The 17511-nt window shown below is 38.1% G+C and overlaps 1 protein-coding gene across 3 annotated transcripts in view; it reads left to right on the forward strand.

Annotated features, from left to right (window-relative positions):
- The window catches only part of LOC105196084 (protein bric-a-brac 2), a 354868-nt gene that overhangs the window by 326854 nt on the left and 10503 nt on the right, over positions 1-17511 (forward strand). Inside the window, exons 3-5 of one of the 3 annotated variants that reach the window (XM_026131984.2) lie at positions 10546-10723; positions 14014-14099; positions 16987-17226. In XM_026131984.2, coding sequence (XP_025987769.1) covers positions 10546-10723; positions 14014-14099; positions 16987-17226 — 504 coding nt within the window. Of the gene's footprint in view, positions 1-412; positions 10419-10542; positions 10724-14013; positions 14100-16986; positions 17227-17511 lie in introns of those variants that run through there. The other 2 variants (XM_026131983.2, XM_026131985.2) reach the window with 2 other exon arrangements.

The raw sequence follows: 17511 nt of genomic DNA on the forward strand, positions 1-17511 counted from the left end.
CTTTTTATTATCGGTATAACTCTTCTACAACTTTTATTTTCGCTTGCATATTACCTTGATTTTTATTTCATTACTCTTACGATTCACTTGGAAGAATTGTCAGCATGCTTTCTATCGTCTCGATAAATATCTTTAACTATTACCTTTTCTTGTGTAACAAACAAATTACCCTACCCGCTGTTCTATCGGATGTGTTCACGCTAGAGACATCCGAACATAGAATAATGCGGGGCAAAAACGAAAGTGTAAGAGATAAGAGGCGAGAAAGCTCTGCTTCCTCAGAGCGCGCGATTTTCGCGCCGTCAGTCTTCTCTCTAGGTGCGGCTTTTCCTCGCGGTTCTCAACGCGAAAAATTAAAGACGAGAGACAGAGAACTCGAAAGTCGAAAAAGAAATCGCTGACTATTTTCTAGCTGACTATACCCTGCTGAAGCTGAAGGCGCCCACGTGGACGCGGCACGATCTCCAGGAGGCGATCGAGGCCGTGGTGACTCAGAAGATGCGCTTCACCCAGGCGTCCACCAAGTACGGCATCCCCAAGGGCACCCTCTACGACAACATCCTCGGCAAGTCCAAGAGGATGATGATCCTCGAGGAGACCGCCCTCGATCCGGGCGAGGAGACGGCGGTGCTCGAGTTCTGCTGCGACATCAGCGTCAGCCCGTACAATCGGCGGACGAAAAAGTCCCTGAACGCGATACTGAACTTTGTCGAGCGTCTCAGGCGGAAGCACGACCCCGGCTTCGTGTTCACCGGCCTGTCGGGCTTCCGCTGGTGGTGGGCCTTTTGCAAGAAGCACTCGATAGTCTCGCTCTACATCAACGACGAGAACGAGAACGGTGCCGATTCCTCTTAACGTCGACCGGTCGCACCGAAGATTACCGAGATCGCGATCGCGGAGAGATTTTAATTTTAAGATGCGCGACGATTCGTCATACGTTCCAGACAGATTCCACGCCGGGGATCCCATTTGTACTGATTCTCTGTTCTCTTAACGTTTCCGTCGCATGCAGATATAACATTTCCGCGACACAATTTCGCCTATTCGCCCTTACAATTAAAATTTACTCGCGCACTCTCTGCTCTCTAAATCTTGTAGAGTAAAGCATTGTTCTACTCTCTAAGTTAGAAATAGTACACTGTTTACTGAATGACAGCGAAACTCGTCTGATTCGAATACTTTACTTAAAAACTACATCAATCAAGAGGGAAAAAGAGTGAAAATTGTGCTTATGCAATTATTCGGGCGATTTGCCACTCTATACGAATGAAATTTCACTCCTATAGGAACTGAATAAGACTCCTCTTTGACTCTTTAGAAGTAAAAAGTCACTCTAAAATTGTACAGGCTCAATTTTTAGGGTGACGTAGGATGTCGTTTCACTCTACGAGATTTAGAGAAGAAAACAGTTGCTCTGTCTCCTTATCTGATAAAGAGAACAGTGAATACTTGAATACTCGATCTTTTCGACGGACGTTGATTCTTGTTAAGTAGAATTGCGCGAAAGTGTAATCCAAAGTGAGATTCCACCGCGTCTCGCTGCCGCGACTGCGAGAATGCGGCAGCGGCGGGCGGCCCCGTTGCCTCGCGGATGAGAATGAAGAAAAATGTGGAAAATTTAATGTCTCCACGAGACGAGTTCATTCAGGCGGCATTAAGGCAGAAGGGAATGCAGTAAAGTCGGATTCGCGAGCGGCGTGCCGTCTGGCGCGGCGCATCGCGTGCAACCTTTATTCGCCTTCCCGGTCGCGATGCGCTCGCATTCTCAAAAGAACCTGGAAAAAAAATGGTTTACAATGGTGACCGGCGCGTTCTACAGGAGGAGGCACCGACGTCGCGTTCGACTATTCCGAGATTATAAACAGCGCCTCTCGAAACTGCGTCGCCAATCATCCATCTTTCAAAGAGCTCTCATATGCAGAAAGAACAATTTTCATAAAATACAGATCAGAAAACAATTGTGTTGAGCCATTTAATGAAAAAATTGTATCGCATAACATTTATCGTTTAACTTGGTTACTAGAATGAAAACTGTTTGCAGCAACATTGTCATGCTTGGGCTCTACGTAATTGTTTTGATGGCCCCACATAAAATTATATAATTTTTTGATCTTTATCTAGCTACATTTTTAGATTAAAATTGTTCTTTCCGCGCAGGAATACTGAAGAAAAAGTTCCTGTGGTAATAATAATCAAGCTTTAGTGAAATAATTTCAATTGAGTGGTGGATTAATATAATTAATTATTTAATAATATTAAGTAATTATATTAAGAGCAACCAAACATAATAACAGTAATACTAGTAATAATAGTAATCGATTATCAAATGACGACTTAATATTACTAAATGTTTTATTACACGGAAAGAACAATTTTGCTGAGGTATACAAAAAATTTAATTAGATACAGATCTGAAAATAATTTTGTTAGACTATTAAAATAATTATAAAGGAAGTTCAAGTACGATGAGCAATGCTGCAAAAAGTTTTGACATTCTAGCTTAAACATCTTACGTAATTCTTTTGATAATTATGTAAGAAAACTCGATGAAATCATTTTAATGTTGTTAGCACAATGTTCTTGCGAGGCTCGTGTTTTAGCTCTGTTTTTTATTGTATTGATTTTTAAATCTACTGAGTCTACATACATATATTTTAATCTATTTTAATTTCCAATAAAAAATCTAACAAAACCCAACAAAATTATTTTTAGATCCGTATTTTCCATCCAGCTAAATTTTTAGACATTTTAGCAGAAATGTTCTTTCGTGTATGTAAATCAAACATTTAATTAAAATTATTTCACTAAAGCTCAGTAATTATTATCGAGGCTTGATTACCGAATTCTTCTTTCATTGGATTAATTAAAAAAGAAAAGAAGTATTCGAAACGTCTTCCGGACACGTTCGAATCGCATATTCGCGATCGTTGATCCTTCTCTATCATTTTTTGTCCTTTTTTCGCACTTGTATGATTCCTCCGGGGCATGCGCGCGCGGTACCGACAATCGACGCGCAATCCGTAGACTTCAACGCGGAAAATCGCTGCACAAGCAAGGTCGCGAGAAGAATTTGCCTGCTAATTGAAAATCGAACGGCCGCGCGTTTGCGTCACGGCGCGCGGCGTTGCCCGAGCAATCGTCGCGCGAAATGATAACGCGGTAAAATCGGCGAGTGGGAGAGAGGTCGGAGGACTTTAATCGGCAAAAAATGTCTACGTTCGATTAAATTTAATATCCATCGGAATCGATTGCATCAACGGCGATTAGCGCGGTTATTCCCACGCGACAATATTCCCCCGATCCCCTTTTTCCCTCGGTTCTCCGGCGCTTCTGAAGTAATAGAATTTCCATGACATATCGTACAATAAGAGGAAACTCTCGTTAATTTATTTGCGGATAACCTCGATTCGCATTGAGAAACGCCACGCACGCGGCCAAATATTTGTACTAAAAAGAGAAGAGGAGGCGCGGAAATGCGTTCGCCGTTGAGCTTTTAAGGAAAAGAAGGAAAAAAAAAGGGAGAATTTCAACGATTCGCGATCTCGAGGTACTTTACGCGGTAGTACCTCTTGCGTTTATTTTCTTACTAATTGCAAAAGTTGTGGCGAGAGAAGCGCTCAACGTCAGCATCAACGGAGAAGAGGAAGCAGCGTCGCGGAATGTTTTCGAACGTGTCGCCAGTTTCGAAGAGCTCTAACTGCGCGAATCGCACTCTCGCGAATCATACTCGTGAATGATTTAGCGTGTAATGAGTTTAGTGCCTTCCACTCACTTCTCCACGTCTTCCACGTAATTTAATCGACGAACACGAGGTGTATATGTACACTCGCCTTTTCGCGCACACTACGCTCTTTGTACATACTTCTTTCTTTCGATCATCGTGCGCGAATGGTGCATCTCGAATCGATGGGACCAAATTGTCACCGAGATCGTCACTGAAACACGCTCATTGTAATTAGAGATATTTTCCTACGAATTTTATCGCTTCAGCGAGACGTTTGTGTAAGTTATTAGCGTTGTTACGCGCACGTCCAACTCTTTTCGCCGACCACAATAATTGCGGAACGCAATTATCTGTAGCATATCAGAATTGTAGCGAGGAGAAAGGCGTTCTCCGTAAGAAAATACGCTCGTCTCTGCTAACATTCCAAATCTGTGTCCAAATCGCGGATCTGTCTAATATGCGGATAAACGCGTTTATGAAACGAGCACACGTATCCGTTCCTCGTTAAAGCGAGGTATTGTTCGAGGCTGAGAGATAACTGAAGATTAGAAAGACGAATTGTGAACGTGAAGAGCAAATGGATGAGGGAAGTGTGCCGCCTACTTCCGAGAGTCGAGTCCAGTAGCGATGATGAATATTCAATCGAACGACGGGCAAAAATGTTTTACGGCGCGTACGCGATATATTGTTTCTATCGAAATAAGTCGTGCGAGTACGCCGGTTATTTAACGGCAAATATAAATAGTGTAGACGTAACGCGCAAGGGAAACAGTCTCGTGGATAAATGTAATGAAAGTAGAGCAAAGCGGTGGACCGTATAAAAGAGAGCTACATCTAAATATATATATATATACATATATTTATAAATATATCGGCTCTCTGAATTCGCGCCGCGGCACGCGATTCGAGTGTTGTATCGCGATAAAACGGGAGATTGTCGTTCGGCCCTAGTTGATATAAAAATCGACAGTAAAAATAACGCGCGGCGACGTCGCATGTTTTACAAATACGCATAATCCGCTCGCGATTAAAGCGAAATCAGTTCACCCTAACCGGAGAATACCGACAAACTCTGCGCTAATATATTGTAAATTGAGCCGGTAAAGCTTCACATTCCAGGGATCTTACGCGGTCAATGATACAACAAATACTGACGATATTATTGATACTGTGCGGTTAATATGGATGGATGGATGTAGAATATTGAAGGTGATCCAAGATTTAGTTTTTAATTCTCGAGCATCAGTATTGCTATATGGTCGGGATATTGATAGGAGTACTAACTGTGTGAAGATAAAGCATTAGTATAGTTTTACAATCATGGATGGCATCCGAGTCGAAATTTTACTTCTACTTTCGACCTCATTTAGGTCTGGATTTTCATTATCTGGTTAACGTATAATTAAACTTAACCTGATGAGCTTTTACTTGATGAGCTTCGACCATGATGCCATTGGATAAAACATTAGGTCAAGTTTAATAATAAATAAATCAGATAATGTAAAACCGGGCCTTAGACCTTTTGAGCCTTGTGTCTCAAATTGATAGTTATTGGAAAATTTCTTAAGGTTCTGAAGTTATAAAAAGAAATTTTTGTTAAACCTTTTAAATCTCCCCGCAAAGACCCTATTATAGTCAATAGGTTCAAAAGAGATCTGTTTGAGTGTTTAAAATATCAAAATAGCCGTAAAAGATTTAATTGAGGTCGAAAGTAGGCGTAAAGGAGGATCTAAATGAGGTCGAAAGTAAAAGTAAAGTTTCGACTATAATCTCAGAAATACCCAAGTTGAAACGCTTTCGATTTTTTACTTCTACCTTAAATCTTTTACGTTTATTTTAATACTTTAAACACTCAAATAGACTTCTTTTGAACCTATTGATTACGATAGGGTCTCTGTGGAGTTTTAAGGGGTTTAAAAAAAATCTCTTTTTATAACCTTAAAGCGGAAAATTTTCCGATAGTTGCTATTTTGAGACTCGAAGTAAGAGATCAGAAGGTCTAATTGATATCCAAAGTAGAAGTAAAATTTCGATTCGTATAATTTCAGCTCAGAAAAATAATGACGCACGTCATCAAAGATTTTATACGATCAATAATGCTATCAGTATCAATAAATAATTGACGATATTATTGATCATGCATGATTAATACAGTCTAGGTAGAACGCAATACTTAAAAAAAATTTACAAAATATTTCATAAATATCTTTGTGATCTCAGAAGAGAACGCATCAGTTCCACAATCATGATGACATAATCTCAGAAGTAATCTCAAATCATAAAAGTGTGTTGACGCATACTGCCTCACACACAGAGAATCACTGATTCAATATTATTGATCGCGTAGAAGATCCCTATTACAAGGGGGCATATCTTCCTCGTGCGTTTAGCTCTCTCCGTTTGCGTAAAAATCTCATTCCGCGACGCATAATACTTGACAGCGCGACGACGAGGAATGGATATTAGATTACCTCCGCCACCGGAGCGTGTCGCGTGGACTGGCGGCGGCAGCGACGGCACGATACTCTTTTATCGGCGTACTCGCGTTTCGTGGTCGGGGAGGAAAAAACGACTCAATTACGCGCGCGCGGGGAACAGAACGGGCGGACGTTAACAGGGTACGCTTTAGACGGTCGACTTTTTGCGGCAATTATTGACTGCGACTGACGTGTGCGCGCGTCGTATCACCGTGCATTGCGGGCAATAAGTGACTAATATCCAGCAATTATCGATCAACACGCGGCAATTAATGTCGAGAGCCGTTCGCGCGACTCTCCTCGGAGAAAAAAGGACAAAATGTAACGCCGCTAATTTTCCCGATAAAGACGGCTCGGCAGTCAGATTTCAGAAATAACTCGCTGGAAAAAATCCAGTTAGCAAAGTATTCCGGTATTATCGCCACCCAGTGATAAAAAACAATGTATGATGGACGTCGTCCAGGGTATTTACTACTGGAAAAACTCAATTTTTTAGATTTTCTTTTTTTTTACCTGGATTTTCGCGAGATTTTATTGATACCCGGGAGAAATTTTAGAAATTTTACTTAAAAATTTAAATTCCATCTCTCTTTGATAAATTTGTTTCCTTGATAATTTTTTTTTTTTTCCATAAATGTTGACGTCAATCGATTAGCAATAAATATGGCATACTCATCCGTGTACATTCATCTACAGTCTCGTGTGACCTGTGAGTTTTTAATAAAAAATTATTAATGTCAATAGATGACAATATATCGTTTTACAAGGTTTTATGTGCTTTATCACATTTCGAATTCTGTACTTCCGATGCTAGATCCGCGAATTGTGGACAGATCGTTATTAGTTTGTATTACTTTTTTCAATATTTCCTAAATTTAATATTCAAAACTTAAATGGCTTTTCTTCGTGACTACATGATTCAAGCGCAAAATACAAATTTATATTTTGAAGCTGCATTAAAACGTTCTCTAGAATGGAGATTTTGAATACAATTTTAGAAAAATTTCTGAGAATTCTCGGAGAATTCTTTTACAGAATTTGAATAAACATCCTGGTCAAAGTAATTCCGCCACGGGCCGTCTAAACGTACCTTTCGTCCGAAGCCCGCGGAGCTCGCAACACGTTGGCGCACTTCTCGCGTCACATTATCGTCGATCGTCGCTCCCGCGGCGAGAAGGGGGCGACTCGCAGTTCGCGTATTTACGATCGGCGCGTTAATTGAATCCCGGCGAGAACGATGTAATATTATACCGGTGTTATCGCGCGTCCGCTAAAATTGCGACACGCCGAGTGGCGACGAGGTGCGCTTGGGAGCGGGAGTGGGATGGGGAGTGCGCGGGAGAGGAGAGAAAATTAAGTGTGAATGAGCGGTATTAAAATAGGCGTGCGCGACACATTCCCCGATAAAGTATCGTAAGTAAAGTAAAGGTACGATATCTCGCGGCGGCCGTAAACCCGGCCGCGTTACGGCGGCGAGGCGGTGCTACCGCCTATCGAGGATAATCACGTCGCGTGAACAAGAGCGTAATTCTCCGGTAGCGGAGGACGATTTCCCCCGCTCGAGCGTATATCGATAAGAAGAGACTTGGACCAGACGAAAGACGTTGCGTAACGACGTCGAACCGATAAGCGTTGCCGCGTTCCGCGCGCAAAAAATTGTTTTATAAGATCTTCCGTCGAGACAAGAAAAAGCCTTCGTGATTACGTTATTAACCCTTGAGTGCTATTATGGGTGAATTTTCACCCAAGTGCTATGATTAATATTTTGCAACCCGCAAAGTAGAAAAAGAGTAAAAAAAAAGGCTCTTAACTTTGTGGATGAATTTTCTAATTCAAGTTTGATATAGTTTGATATAGTTTTTGTTAAAGTAGTAAAATTTTGACAGCTTGAAGTAATATTTGATTAGATTTTGTTTATGTTAAAATAGTTTATTTATTTTAACACTTTACAACCTGTGAAGTAAGAAAAAGTTCTTAACTTTGTGAATTTTTACTCAAGTTCTAATTCAAACTTGGTGGTTTTGTTATTAAAACTTTGACAGCTTAAAATATCATTTAATAAGATTGGTTTACAATAGTGTTTAAAATAGTTCAATTATTATAACTTTGCAATATGTGGAGTAAAAGAAAAATGTAAAAAAAAAATTTTGTTTCGTGGGCGAATTTTCACCTAGAATAGTGTAATGTTAGAAAAGTAGAAATAACACTCTAGGGTTAACTGCATTATGCGACTCGAAAACGACGAAAAACAACGAAAATGTACTTAGTGCCTTCTTAGAAAAAAGATATCATAAGTGAAATTAAGGGAGTTATTCTAGTCTAGAGTACGAAAAAGTTTGTTTTTGAGACTTTTCTTAGACGTGTGCCAGCAGTTTTCTTTGAAAAAGTCCTCAAAATAGGTAGACCTTTCCGCGCTCTGTACCAGAATATCCTCTCGATCGCGCGCGACGACGACGTTTCCCAGATTCGCATTCTCGTCGCGACCCGGCCGCACGTTTTCCTGTGTTAAGTGCGGCTCAATCTGTAGATCAAGAAATCTGTGTGGTCTGTTGGTTATTGTCATTCGTTGTCAAGTACATCGCGAAAATGCGGGTCTAAAGTCAATGCGGATTAAACTCGGCTTAACTTATTTTCTGTCTTTTTCTCCATCTGAGAAATATTTTTTTACATATAATATCTAAATAAATATGATAATTATACATAATCATGTACGATTATACTATATATGTAGTCATAATTTCATGTAATCATATATAATTATATATAAATATATATAATTGTGTACAATTATATATATTTATATATAATTATACATAAATGCATAATTGTATATAATTATATATAAAAATATTTTTGCCGGGCAATTTTAAGAAAAACATAGAGAGTAAATTAAATCGAGATTAATCGATGTCGGTGAGACCCCGGGCCTAAGAATAGCCCGGACTGGCGGCGCGCGCGCGTTTTCCGATGAATTGCATTAATTGTCAAATTGGTCAGGAGGCTTAATTAGAGCCAATAACTTAACTATCAAATAATTGTTGCGAATTGAGGCCGGCCATACGTGCCATACGCGAGCGGCGGAAGTTACTGTAAAACGTCGCCCGCCGGGAGGTTTCTTCGGCGGCCGTCACCTCGCTCTTTTCGCGTCGCAGATTTCTCCGATCGATCGAGATTTTCTTACTCGATATAAATTTTTCCGCACGCGACGAACGCTGAAAAATACTCTGTTATACGTCAAGGAAACTCTTGGTAATGCGTTATAAATGGTATGTGATATATCGGCGGTGCGCAAAGTGACGTGCGACTCTTTACCGCGAGGCACTCTCGATCGGGCACGACGATATTATATATAAAGCAATTGCGAACGAATTAGCGGATCGTTCGTTGTTATGTTTTCGCGTTTTACTCTACGATTACGCCAGGCGCGAGATGTCTCGAATGTGTTCGATTTGATTTATTTCAATTTTACTCGGTTGATAAAATAAAGAGCAATAAGTAGTTGATGTTATTCCGAGTGTAAATGAACGATAACCGGCAGGATGTGCGTTCCGCAACGCATGGTCTTGTGCGAGGTGCGTTTTACGATGAGTCCCGATTTCTCGGCTCGAGACGCGCTCCAAGGTACATTCCGTTATATTTCTGTAGAACTTTCCCCCTTTCCTCCGCGACGCAATAATTGTTTCGTGTTTAGCGTTAAGTAAAAGAAGGTTTTTTTTAGTGTTAAGTAGCATTTAACGTGACGTTAACCGCGACGCGCTCGTTTCGTCTAACGGCGATTCCTTTAATGCTCTGTAACGATTGTACGGCAAATGACAATACAATCGATATTTAGGTTTCACCTAGAAAGACGTAAATCCCTTAGATTTACTTGGCCACAATCCACTCACGTACACACACGCGCGCACACACACACACACACACACACACACAAAACATACTTGTCTTTCTTAAGCGCCGTTTTCTAGGTGACTCCGCCCACGTCCAAGGTATAAACGGCAGATGCACCTGCGTGCATCGAGACGAGCGAGTATCGATTCGGCGTGAAAATTGCACATTGCGGAATCGTTGACGCGACGACGATTCGTCCCTCCCCCCGCCCCGTTTTCGATCCTAATCGATCCCGATCGCATCGTGAACCGAGGGCTCTCGCCCGTCAACGAGCGCGCGTTAGACGAGAGCGTGATGGACAATCGATTAATAAAAAAATCATGCAATAATGAGGACATTTATTCACCCTGAATCCCGTTCTTTCCCCTTTCCCTCTATTATTGAACTGGTCGATCGCCCCGACTAATAGCTGCTTTTCTGTGTTTTCTCTTTTCCACGGGGGGCGTTTACTAGCAGACAGCTACCAGTACCAACTGCAGTCCATGTGGCAGAAGTGCTGGAACACCAACCAGAGCCTGGTGCACAACCTGCGCTTCCGGGAGCGTGGACCCCTCAAGTCCTGGCGGCCGGAAACCATGGCGGAGGCGATCTTCAGCGTGCTGAAGGAAGGACTCTCCCTCAGCCAAGCGGCAAGGTACACTTCTACCGACTTAACTTTTTTCAAATATTTTAATGCGTTGTATTGCACGCAAAGAACAATTTTGTCCAAGTATCTAAAAATTTAGCTGACTACAAATCTGATGTTAGACTATTAAAATACGGATAACTCTTATTTTCATACGATTGGATTACGGTTCTGAGACTTGGTAAATCGCACAGCATTTTATATAGATAAAACATTTTTGATAAAATAATTATTTTATTTAAAAAAATAATTATAGACCTTATTTAGATAATGATGGAACAAAATTTGTTTAAAGATATAAAGATAATTCTTAATATAATACCTCTATAATAAAATTGATATTTAGTTTAAATACAAATTAATTTCAACAAGTGTTTAAAAAATAGTACTATTTTTTTAAAATATAATCTTAATGTAATATTTGGTATTATAAAGTTAATATTTAATTTGACTAGTATTTAATTAGTTTTGTCCGAAAATTCGTCGAGATAATCGTAAGTAAAGGGTTACTTGTAATTATGTAGGATACATTCTTCTCTATTAAATATTAAAGGATTGAATTCAAGCCAACTTCTTTTTCAATAAATAATACTTTGTTATTTTTAATTTCCAACTTAATTGTTTTATAAATTAATCTTTCCAAAATGATTGTTTTATACCTGTAAATTTTTCCTTATTTTCAAGTAATTCTTTTTTTATATTGGAGAGATTTCATAAACTATTGCAAAAAATAAACAATAATTTTGAGTCGAAATATGAGAATATCGATATTATATTAAGTTGAATATTGCAAATAGTATTTAAAAATGTCTTTCTTGTTTAATTAGCTAAAGTTTTGTAACGTTATATTAATAAAAAAAATGGCATTATAAAAAATACAATATACCTTCAATTTATACCCATTCATACATATTGAAATCATTTTCAGTTATTGAATAACTCAATTTTTTTAACAGTCGATACTTGATCTATTTTTTTCTTTTGTAGTTTGACATGTCATCTTTAAAACATGAAAGAATTTTTTTACAATCACTTTTGTTTAAGTTAGAAATTTTTATATGAAAACGTGCATTTCTTTGATTTTGTCGGCTATAATTATAATATATAGTCGTAGCATTTATATATAATCTTTTATAACCATATTAAATAGTTTTATAAAGATTAAAGTATATACAAGAGTCACCAAGAAGAATTTTTTATACTTGTAAAAGAATAATGAAAGTTAATTCAAATAGCGTATGTCTCAGCTGTGCGTAGAGAAGGTGCCTAAAAATAACGCGTACAGAATGTTAAATAAACAATTATCCCTAATCAATTCGTTTCTGAATTGCTTATCGAGTTCAAGCAGTGTTCATATTAATGTATGCGCCTAATGAATAATAAATTAAATTCAAGCTAAATTTAATACATTTTTGAGTTTTCCGTTGTTTTAATTAAATTAACGGCATATTGAATAGGAGCGATGGCGACATAGGAATGATTAAAAAATAACTCAAATTGGGTACAATTCGCGGCATTACGAATTTAACAGTGTGCATTGTAGCTCAAGCTGATTGCTAGAATGTCAAAACTTTTTACAGCATATTGCTCGTCATGCTCGAGTGTCCTGCATTAATTATTTTCATGATCCGATGAAATCATTTTCAAATCGGTATCGAACTAAATTTTTAGATACTTCAGAAATAACCGCCTTCTTTCCATGCATAAATCCCTTCAAATGTGTTGATTAAATATTTTATAACGTATTCATTATAATGTATCTTTACGTAATCTCACTAATTGTTGGGAACGTGATAAGAAATTTATTCGGCAAGAAGAGTATATTAAAAAACACGAGTAAAACGAACGCTGCGATGTGGGCCGTCTATCGCGTGTAATATTAATATTAATCGACGCAACATATTAATCTTAAAAATATTCCAACGTTTCCAACACGTTTTATAAAAATTATTTATTTCATTTAATTGCACTTTTTCACTGCATTACGTACAATATATTAATATCGGGGGCTGATATAAAACACGTTAATTTAAAAAATATATCGAGATGTCTCCGATGTATATTGCAAAAATAATTAATTTACTCGCAATCATTTTCCGTGAACACGACGGGTACACCTATACTCCGTCCACGCGCGTATCGCGCGATGTGGAACCAATAATAAAATTAATAATATACTCCACGCGCAGTTGCATAAAACTTTGGTGCGCGTCATTTAATATTAACGCCGAGTGATGAAATGCGTTAATATAAAAATTAAAGAATTATTTTAATTGCTTATCCCAAGAGTTCCCGCCCCGCGCGCCCGCGGCGGTCTTCTTGCAACGTTAATAAATGATACGCAAAAGATAAATATTTTACGCGAGTTTGTGCCGCGCCGTTGCTTCCTCCGCGCGCGCCGACTCACGCAATGCGCCGGGTAAATAGTTAAAATTGTTATATAAATGTCTTATGATGCGGCGCGTACAATAGAGTCGGGTTATTACGCAATGAAAAATTCCTGGAAATTATCCTGCATCAGGCGTACCTTATCGTCGTGCCTGAATCATGCTAAATAATCGTCCGATCTACTACGCTCAAAGCGGCTGTTTTAAAATCATTATTGCTGCGCGCGCGGACGTCGTAAAGCCTCGTAGTATCACGTTTGCGTAACAACGACTCGCGGCTCGACCGTTAAAGGGATTTCTTTTTAATTCGCGTACAAAGCGGCCCAATAAAGCGCGACTTTATGAGCCGCGGGCGATAATTTTTATGACGATCGATTCGGCGATCGATAATGCCCGCCTAATGCTACGTCGCTTTATAAATTTCTATTTGATTAGGAGCACCTCTTTCCGTCAATTGCCCAATTATTATTTCGACTTGTGACGACGAAATACGACGAAATACGACGATGGTCGCGCGCAGATGGAGTACGAGACGAGAGCGATTTTCGCAAGGACTTGCACATTACTTCGTTAAACGCACAACGTCATCGTCAGTGCACTCCCCGCGCTATTGCATAATTTCGAGAGATTGCATAATTTCCATCGTCATGCATTCAAATATGTTCCGCTGAATCTTTCATGCTCCGTCGGTATAATAAAATTAATATAAATTAAAGTGAAATACGTAATGAAATGGGATAAACATAAAATAGCATTAAAATACGAACGTGCCGGCATAGAATGGCTAAAGTTAATTAAGAGACGTAACGTAATGCGATGTAAGATACGTGGTGGAGCGAGTGAAGCCTATAAATTATGTTGATTATAATTATAAGCTACAAATCATAATTGTATCCCGCTTCTACCTTTCAGGAAATACGATATCCCCTATCCGACGTTCGTCCTGTACGCGAATCGAGTGCACAACATGCTGGGTCCTAGCGCCGACGGCGGAGCCGGTGAGTATTAGTTGCAGTTTTCAGTATCCCTCAAAAATCCCAGTGCCCCCGCTCCTCGACTAACAATGTGATTCTCGATGACGAGAGCGAGAATGCCGATTACCAAATTAGGATGCAGCAGATTATTATAACACCGAGAACATTCGAGAATCGCGACACAAATGGCGCATTTTGTAAAAAAAGGCAGCTGAAAATTTTGTGAAATCTATAAATTATTATAACCCTGGAATACTACTTACACACTTTTCTTACATTAATGCTATACTGAGGTAAAAGTGGTTGGTGTTTATAATTAAAATTGTATGATAAAATAATTATGGTTAAGTGGTCCGATTTTATAATTATTACTGCTGTAATATTAGTAATAATCACTCTATGTTTATAGTTTTACTAACTATGAAAAAGTTTTACTATAAATTATGATAATTTCAAATATTAATATAGCGAAATATCAAGATATGGATGGTGAAAATAAAATGTACATTTCTATACAATAAATGCACAATTATTAAAGCATATTAAAGTATTCACAATTATAATGAATACTATTATTTTTTCAACATTCGCTTACTACTTATGTAGTAATAATAACTAAAAGCTATAATTTGAATGATTAAAACAACTATAAATATATATTTGGCATCAAGAATACTATAAATTATAGTTAAATTATGTACATTGCAACCATTTTTTTCTCTCAGTATACTCTGGGCAAAAATTCACCTACGTAATTAAGAATTTGTTTAAACCTGAGAATTTTTTAATACTTTTTTTTCTTTTTTACACAGGTTGCAACGTGTTAGAATAACTCAACTAATTTAATATAAACATTATTTTAATGTAAACGAAATCTTTTATTAAATATTATTTTAAGGTACTACAATTTTTATAACGAAAATTATAATAAACTTGAATTAGTAGTATTTGAGTGAAAATTTATTCACAGTAGCATTCCACGGTTAATAATGAGGGTTAATAATTTCTAAATGACGAGGGCGACAACCGGATCGAGGCAGAACGGATTATTATAACGGGAGTCGCGAGCCATGAGTGTGGCGCACGTTGTAAAGAAGACGGCTGAAAAATTTATGTAGGGTTTATGGTTTAGAAAATAAAATCGTGACAGAAAATTTACGCTTACGTCTCGAGATATAAAAAAGATATATTTTATCCCTTTGTTGTTTACTTCGTGAGCACGAGATATGGAAACAAGTTTGAAATTCCGTATTCGGTGTTATTCAGCATTTTAGTTCTAAAGGTTCCCCAGTTTTTTCACAGTAAGAACTTCATCAAATTTTGAAAATAAATTTACGATTAATACGTAGGCATTCCTAAATATTTTTTAATTCTTCAGTACAGTTCTTTAACCTACAATGCTACTTTTCTTACATTAACATTACTCTCTGGGTGAAAATTTACCCACATAATTAAGAATTTTTTTACACTTTTTTATGTCTACTTTATGTCCGTTTTTTTATGACTAGGTTGCAAAGTGTAAAGAATAACTGAATTAACACTACTTTTTAATGTACAGAAAATTATTAAATGTTATTTTGAGCTGTATCAAAATTTTAATAACACACAAGAACTGTACTAAACTTGAATTAGCACTTGAGTGAAAATTCACCTACGCTAGCATTCCAGGGTTAAATAACTTTTTGAAATAGCATTAGTCTTGGGGGAAGGAGAGTTTTAAATAATTTAATCGCCAACAGAATATAATTAAAAAGCATGAAATATATTTTAAATAACTATTGTTACGTGAAGGAATAAAGTTTGAGGAACAATTTGGAATTAAAAAAAAATTGAAAAGTTTCACCGCATCATTTTTGTGTAAAAGTATGAAATGTTCGTGAATTATACAATAACTTTTACTTAACTCTTTAACTGTAACATCACACTAGTGAAAACGTGGTGCTTGATAGTAAAAGCGCGTGTAATTCAAATTGTTCATTATTTATTATTTAAAAAAACGACAATGGCCAAAAGCTCCCGTGTGTTAATGAAAAGTCATGTGACTCCCTTCCATGTTTCTAAGCTGGAGAACCTATTTAAAACGTTCTTAAGACCTCAGTCCATTACGCGGAGAGCTAATGGACCGCGACGGTGTGGCCAATTGTAAATAGTTGATAAACGGCATTGGATCGGGAGGAGAATACATCTGAAAAGTCAGTTACGTCCGTAAGAGCTGCAATTACATCGTGAATTTATGACCGGACCTAATACCAAATGGAAATGCTTAGTTACGCGTTTATTAGCATGTAACGCCCTGTAAATACTGATCGAACGTATCATTAAAACATTCTTTATTAATTATATGGAAGGAATGATTTTACTAAGGTATCTAAAAATTTAACTAGATCTGAAAATGATTATATTGAACGCTCAAGCTGCTTGTTAGACTGTCAAATCTTTTGGCAACATTGTCTCCATGCTTGAAAACGTGCATAATAATTTTCTCTCGCGATGATGCAATAAAATTATATTTTCAGATTTAGCTAAAATTTTTTAGATGTTTCAAGCAAAGTCGGTCTTTTCGTGTAGTTAGTGAACATATTTAAAAAAAATTTTTTTTCAATTATTGTCGTTTTGAGTTTCCACCTTTGTTTAGAGCGTATAAGAGACTTCATCATGAAGATTTGTTCATTAATAAAATCCAACGACGCGATAAAATTCTTCACGTGTCGCGCGAGGATCTCGCCTTTGTCCTTTCTCGATTCCGTTCAATTTTAATTGACGATTCTCACGATTCTCGAGGAATAAGCGCCAGAGCCGAAGAACGAGTAGCGGTGGGCTCAAATGACCCTGTCGAGTGACCATACGAACCGATTTGCAGTGAAATGAATTCTTTTTCTTCATTTCCCCCTTCCTTCTCTTTCATCTGTAGATCTGCGCCCGAAGGGACGAGGACGACCGCAAAGGATCCTGCTGGGTGTCTGGCCGGACGAGCATATCCGCGGCGTGATTCGCGCGGTGGTGTTCCGCGACGGACACTCGCCCCACATTGTCAAGGAGGAGCCGACCACGATGTACCCCAGCTTGGCGAACTATGCCGCCTGCAATGGTCCGGAAGGCGCGGTCAGCCCGGGTGCGGCGGCCGCGGCTGCGGTCGCGGCGGTCGCTCAAGGTAATGGCAATATCAAACAATTTCTCACTTTTCTCTTCTTCTTTTTCCTTTACTTTTTCTGAGATTTTGACACTCTACCTACATACGGGATGGTCAGGGGATATTCAACCGTTTCAAGATATAGTCCAGACATTTATTCTCGTATTTCAAATGCTTTCCCGGTAAAAACATTATTTTATTTATAATTATATATGTTGATTTCATTTATAATTAAATATGTCGATATATAAATATATATAATTATATATTCATTCAACACGTGTTCATGAATATAACACATGAAAG

Source organism: Solenopsis invicta, chromosome 16 (assembly GCF_016802725.1).
Source record: "Solenopsis invicta isolate M01_SB chromosome 16, UNIL_Sinv_3.0, whole genome shotgun sequence".
Lineage (NCBI taxonomy): Eukaryota > Metazoa > Arthropoda > Insecta > Hymenoptera > Formicidae > Solenopsis > Solenopsis invicta.